At 36.1% G+C, this 5,556-nt stretch overlaps 1 protein-coding gene across 1 annotated transcript; it reads left to right on the forward strand.

Annotated features, from left to right (window-relative positions):
* Nucleotides 1-4,636: 4,636 nt before the first annotated feature.
* LOC131434889 (putative ATP synthase subunit f, mitochondrial) lies at nucleotides 4,637-5,252 on the forward strand. Its single transcript, XM_058602131.1, has one exon. The coding sequence runs from the start codon at nucleotides 4,744-4,746 to the stop codon at nucleotides 5,065-5,067; it is 324 nt and encodes a 107-aa protein (XP_058458114.1). The 5' UTR covers nucleotides 4,637-4,743; the 3' UTR covers nucleotides 5,068-5,252.
* The last annotated feature ends 304 nt before the right edge of the window (nucleotides 5,253-5,556 follow it).

A 5,556-nucleotide genomic window follows, 5' to 3' on the forward strand; every position in this document is an offset into this window, starting at 1 on the left:
TATAGGAAATTCGTTAAAGTACATTGTCACTCTGACAGTGTATCATGACAATGTACCGCACGATGCAAAATGTGTCCTTGAAAATTTGTCGGAGTACTCCGTATTATAATTTGTATTTGGTTCAAATGCTTTGCACACGATGCTAACGTGCAAATTATTTTCAGTGTGGGAATCAACGCTATTTCAGCTGTTTTTCAAAGAACGGCGAATCTAACATTGACTGCAAATGGAGAAAATCATCGATGAATGTTTCGACTTTGGTTTCAAATCGTGTTTAGAAATTATCGTATATTCTCAGATCAATTTATGATTAGTCGATGAATTGCTAGTAATTTTATTGTCTCCTTTACTATTTCCAGTAGTAAAAGTTTCGGAAACCATCTAAAATAAAGAAGAAAAAAAAATATTTTCGCCATTCCTTACTATCAATTGAAGTATTGCCCTGTTTGTTGGCATGTCACACGGAGGGCAAAATTTGCGTAAACAAATGGAATGACAGTTTCACCCTTTATAGTTATTTGTATTACTAAGATTGAAATTAAGCAAAATTTTAGGGTTTTGAAGCATTTATTGGTAGGAGAGAGAAACTCGATTTGTTTACTTTTGTAAGATTCTTCCTTCTTTGAACAACACTACATATATAATTAAAACTGGTGACGAGATAGGATGGTTTTGGTTGTGTGTAAGTTTTTCACGAAATTAGGTATTAGCCTTTCTGAAAGCTCATTTGAACCAGAAATGCAAGTCAGCTGTTTTTCAAAGAAGGGCGAATCTAACATTGACAGCAAGTGGAGAAAAACAACGATGAATGTTTTGACATTGGTTTCAATTTTTGATTAGAGGATGAACTGCTGGTTTATCTTTAATAGGTATGCAAATTTTACCACTTTTCATCTATATCCACTGAATAAAAGCGAAAAAGAGTTTCACTCTTCTACGATTTGTTTACTTTCATACTTTCTGTGTGAATTATGAAGTTACGCCCTTGCGCATTTTTCGTGAAAATGGTTCGTTTTCGCAACTAAGACAAATCTGCGGGTAATTTGATCGTCTCATTTAATATTTCCAGTAGTAAAAGGTTCGGAAACCATCTAAAATAAAACAAATAAATAGTTTCACCCTTCCTTACTAGCAATTGAAATATCACCCTGTTTGTTGGCATGGAAGACGGAGGGCGAAGTAAACAAATGGAATGACAGTTTCGCCCTTGATAGTTCTCTCTATTACTAAGATTGAGATTTTTGTAAAATCCGAATTTTTAGGCAAAATTGTAGGATTTTGAGGCATTTATTGGTAGATAAGAGGAACTCGATTTGTTTACTTTTGCAAGATTCACCCTTCTTAGAAAACAGATGAAATGAGATTGATTTATTTTCATCAGGAAACGTCAGCATTAAACACGATTCAGACGATTAATCAACTACAGTCGACATCAAGATTAATTTAACAAATTTTTCGAGCCGGATATTACTCACGTACCGGACGTCAGAATGTTCCGCTGTAGGTAGTGATCCTATTTCCACATAATGTCGAATAATTCGCTTAACGTACGTGTTGCTATAAAAACAATAATTTTCGAAAACGGTGGAAGTTGAATGGTCTTATAAAGAAGTTTGAGAGCCAAACGCAATGTGTATACCAAATCAGTTTCAAAAATAAGCTTTGTGTGATGAAATGAGGCTGTCTGGTCTTCGAATTCAGCGTTGTACTTATATAGTACATTTTGCACATTTTTCAACAAATAGGGTGGATCAAACATAACGATTAAATCTTCGTTGTCAATTTGTATTATTGGGTGTTTAGCAGCCACACCAGCTTCACGATAGCCAGAGCTATCGGTATGAGTCCCGTATCACGAATAGTAATAATACTTTTTATTGTGGGCTTTATTTGAATTCCACTTCCTAGGGTATTGTGAGCTAGAAAATATCCACCAAGCTGAAGATAAAATCAGTGGAATTAAAATTGAAACAAAACAATTTCTATGAATGATTTTTACACACCTGCTTGAGTCTACTGTATATTCCAGAGACCATTATTACTACTGCTTCAGTTGTCAGTTTTGTAGGATCATACCTTTCGACATTCCTTACAATTCTGTATTCCGAAAATTCATAGAACGTGTCGGACTTACCATAAGTCAGTTCCGATTTAACAGACGTTCTATCTAGGTAGATCTATACTATTTTGTTCTGTTTAGTTCGCAATCACTTAGCTTTAGATTTACTTCGATTCAAGATTGCTTTGTCCAATCTTGGTTTCAATCGAATGTTTCGATTGAAGTTGTACACGCTGTTTTTGCGTGGTAACATTATTTGCTTTGCGTTTCGCATATACCGGTAACTACGAGGTCCGTTGAGATACACTCCAGCTGCGAATATCATCGTATCTGGATGATAACAACTAGCCCCTGGTTGTCGTGCTGCATTAATCAATGAATTTTTTACAATGGGATTAGCCTCAGCCAATTCTCCGAGCGTTTCCTTATCAAAATTTTGTCTCTTGATTTTTGTTTATCTTATTCAATAGTTTAAGTGAAAAACGTTTGCTTCAGTTGATTACTTTTAATCAACCATTACTACTTTGCATAAATAGCTAACGCCGAACGGAATTGAGCTTGAACTTAAAAATTTTAATAGTTTTCTTTTCGTTTTGTATACATTTCCATATTTTAGTTTTATCCCACGATTCGCTGTCGTCGTTGAACATGTTCTTATGGTTTACATTCATAGATGTATTTTCAGCAAGTTATCATTCGAAACTTGTCATATATAGAGTAACAAGAAGACCGTCTGTTTCACTAGTTAATACTTTCGAAAGCTCGTTCTTGATGGTCGTTTCCTGTAATGAAGGTAACTCTGTGGCAATATATTCATCAAACTGAATCACTTATTCAGCAATAATGTCATGAAAATAATCAGATGACAAGACTGCGACTTTTTAAGATTGATGTCCTCATCATTATAGGATAATTATCGCTATGGTACACTATTGCAATAGAGAGTCGGCGAGAATCTGATCATTATTAAGTTTCTCACTTTAAAATTCCACAATTTTTTTTCCAGGGTTTCGTCCCAAGTTTTCGAAGATCTTTTTTGGTGTATTTTTACTTCTGTTCACAAACCCCTTACAGGTTAACGGTACCGCACCAAGCGTTGATCTATAATTTATATTGTTCTATTAGTATATATACAGGAATTAACATTGAAGTACTTACCCCTTATTTTTCCTATCAATATTTTCGAATTCAGTTGGTACAAAATAGTTAGAGAAAAAGTTTTTTTATTTTTTTATTTTTTTATCTTTTCAAAAGCAAACTCTGCAATAATGAGTTACTTACAGTTCATTGGTTTTAGGAAATGTATAAAACGAAATACCGTCACGGCTACAGCTGCTCTCGCGATTTCCACAAGTATAAAATTCACATTTTTTTCCCATGTCTTTCGATTCCTATGTCACCGAGTCTCTAATAATTTAATTCAGAACCAAAAAAATGACGACCATTTGACATGTGATACTAAGCTACACAAAAACAAATTGGCGTTATTGAAATCTGGCCCCTGAAACGCTTAATGGCGATCGCGGCGACATTTGCAAGCGTTCGCCACACTGAAGTGCAAATTTTACACACCGCTCATATGTGAGCGTTAATTTAAGTTCTACTGACGCATGTACAGAGTGAATTTTGAAAAGGTGCCCCATAGTAAAGTGAGACGCATTCATGTCAAAAACGATAGTAAGAGATCAATTTTAGACACAGAGTGCAGGCATCGTAAAAGAGTTTTTAATGTGCGTAAGAAATTTAACGTTTTTGTAGTGATCACCAAATAGTAAACTGCCTGTAGAGACGCTTTGAGCAGCTCTGCAATCGCTTATGGGCTCTTGTGTTCGAGCTTGAATACAACGGTACATCCTTGCGTACAAAATCGTACACGATGGTGATTTTTCACGAGTTTTCACTTGTTTGCTTTAAACAGATTTTATGAAAAAGTTTTGAGCTAGCGTGGATGTCTGCTCTCTGTGTTTTAGGTTACATTGACTCTGAAGAAAGATTCTTGATGACTCGGGCTCGCTGAAATTCAGTCATAGCAATATTCGAAATAGAAATTTTCGTCTGTTGTGAAAATTAATACTCGAATGTGTACCGTTCTACAGAAATTCTTCTTCAAAGTTTGGCCGTTATTAAGAAAAAAGCGTTCAATGGCGATGAAGAACAGGTTAGAGGTTTTTTTCCGGTGTAGTAGTGATTTTTCCGATCTCTTGAGTAGACCCCCCATCAGTTCGGGTGTGGAACGAAATATTTCAAGTGAGATTTAAATTGTATCGTTTTGCTCATTGTCATACTTTTGTCTGATTTTTCCATTTTCTGACAAACGATCATTTTGCTATTTCAATCAGAGTTGCCATGTTATTTTTAAAAAAATCTGTATCTGAGTCAAAAATTTATCTGAATTTGTGTGTCTAACTATGTGCAAGGAAAATTTGGCCGGGCTTCATTTCCAGTAAGTAAAAAAACACAGATCTCATCACCTATCGTCTAGAGGTGAAATCTGGAAAAAGATCTGGCTAGTCTGTCGAAGCGAGAAAAATCTGGCATTTGTAAGATAAATCTGGAATATTGGCAACACTTTCAATTGAACCTTTCTATGTGGGAGAAGAGCGCAGACAGTCCGGGAGCGAAGATTGCCTGTGAAGCATATTGAGTATCGTTAGTGGATAGAACAGAAAAAGTTGAAAATCGTGATGGCCTTCGGTGATTATCCGGCAGAGTACAATCCAAAAGTACATGGGCCGTACGATCCAGCTCGGTACTATGGTAAACCGGACACTCCATTCGGACAAGTAAAGCTAAATGAGATTGGCGCTTGGTTCGGTCGTCGCGACAAAAATCCTCGGGCCTTGTCTGGTGCCGTAAGCCGTGCTTTCTGGAGATGGCAGCATAAGTACTGGCAGCCGAAGCGAATGGGAATCGCTCCGTTTTTCCAGGTCATTGTTGGATCTATGGTGTTCTTCTACACCATTAATTACGGTAAACTGAAGCACCACAGGAACTACAAGTACCACTAAAGAATCGAACGGAACAGAGAACAGGAAGGCGTTATGTAAGAACAATACACGTCTGGGGAGGGTCATTTCCGAATAACAGGACCACATCAGTAGGAAATAGACCAGTTGGAATGTTCTCTATAATTTTATTCGGTAATAGATACGAATTATGTAATTGAAGAATAAATGTGTAGATGCACTGTAAATTTCGTTTTTGCGTCAATCAGTCAGTGAATTATCCCTCAACCTCCCAAATGAATACTACGGTATAAAATCTTTATTTGCTTCTTCGATAGCATTGTAAAAACATTGAACAGGTGTTATTTTTTAAGGATTCAAGATGGTTTTATATGATTTATTCAGTGAATTTCTCTCACCTCAGAGGACAGTAATCAATGTTAAAATTTTTTTATAGTAACAAAAAAACCGTGAAGCAATATCGTACCTCCAACAGAGTACAATACAATAGGGGTCGTGCGTTCGGATGTTTTAACAAAAACATGACATTAG

This window comes from Malaya genurostris, chromosome 3 (genome assembly GCF_030247185.1).
Source record: "Malaya genurostris strain Urasoe2022 chromosome 3, Malgen_1.1, whole genome shotgun sequence".
Classification (NCBI taxonomy): domain Eukaryota; kingdom Metazoa; phylum Arthropoda; class Insecta; order Diptera; family Culicidae; genus Malaya; species Malaya genurostris.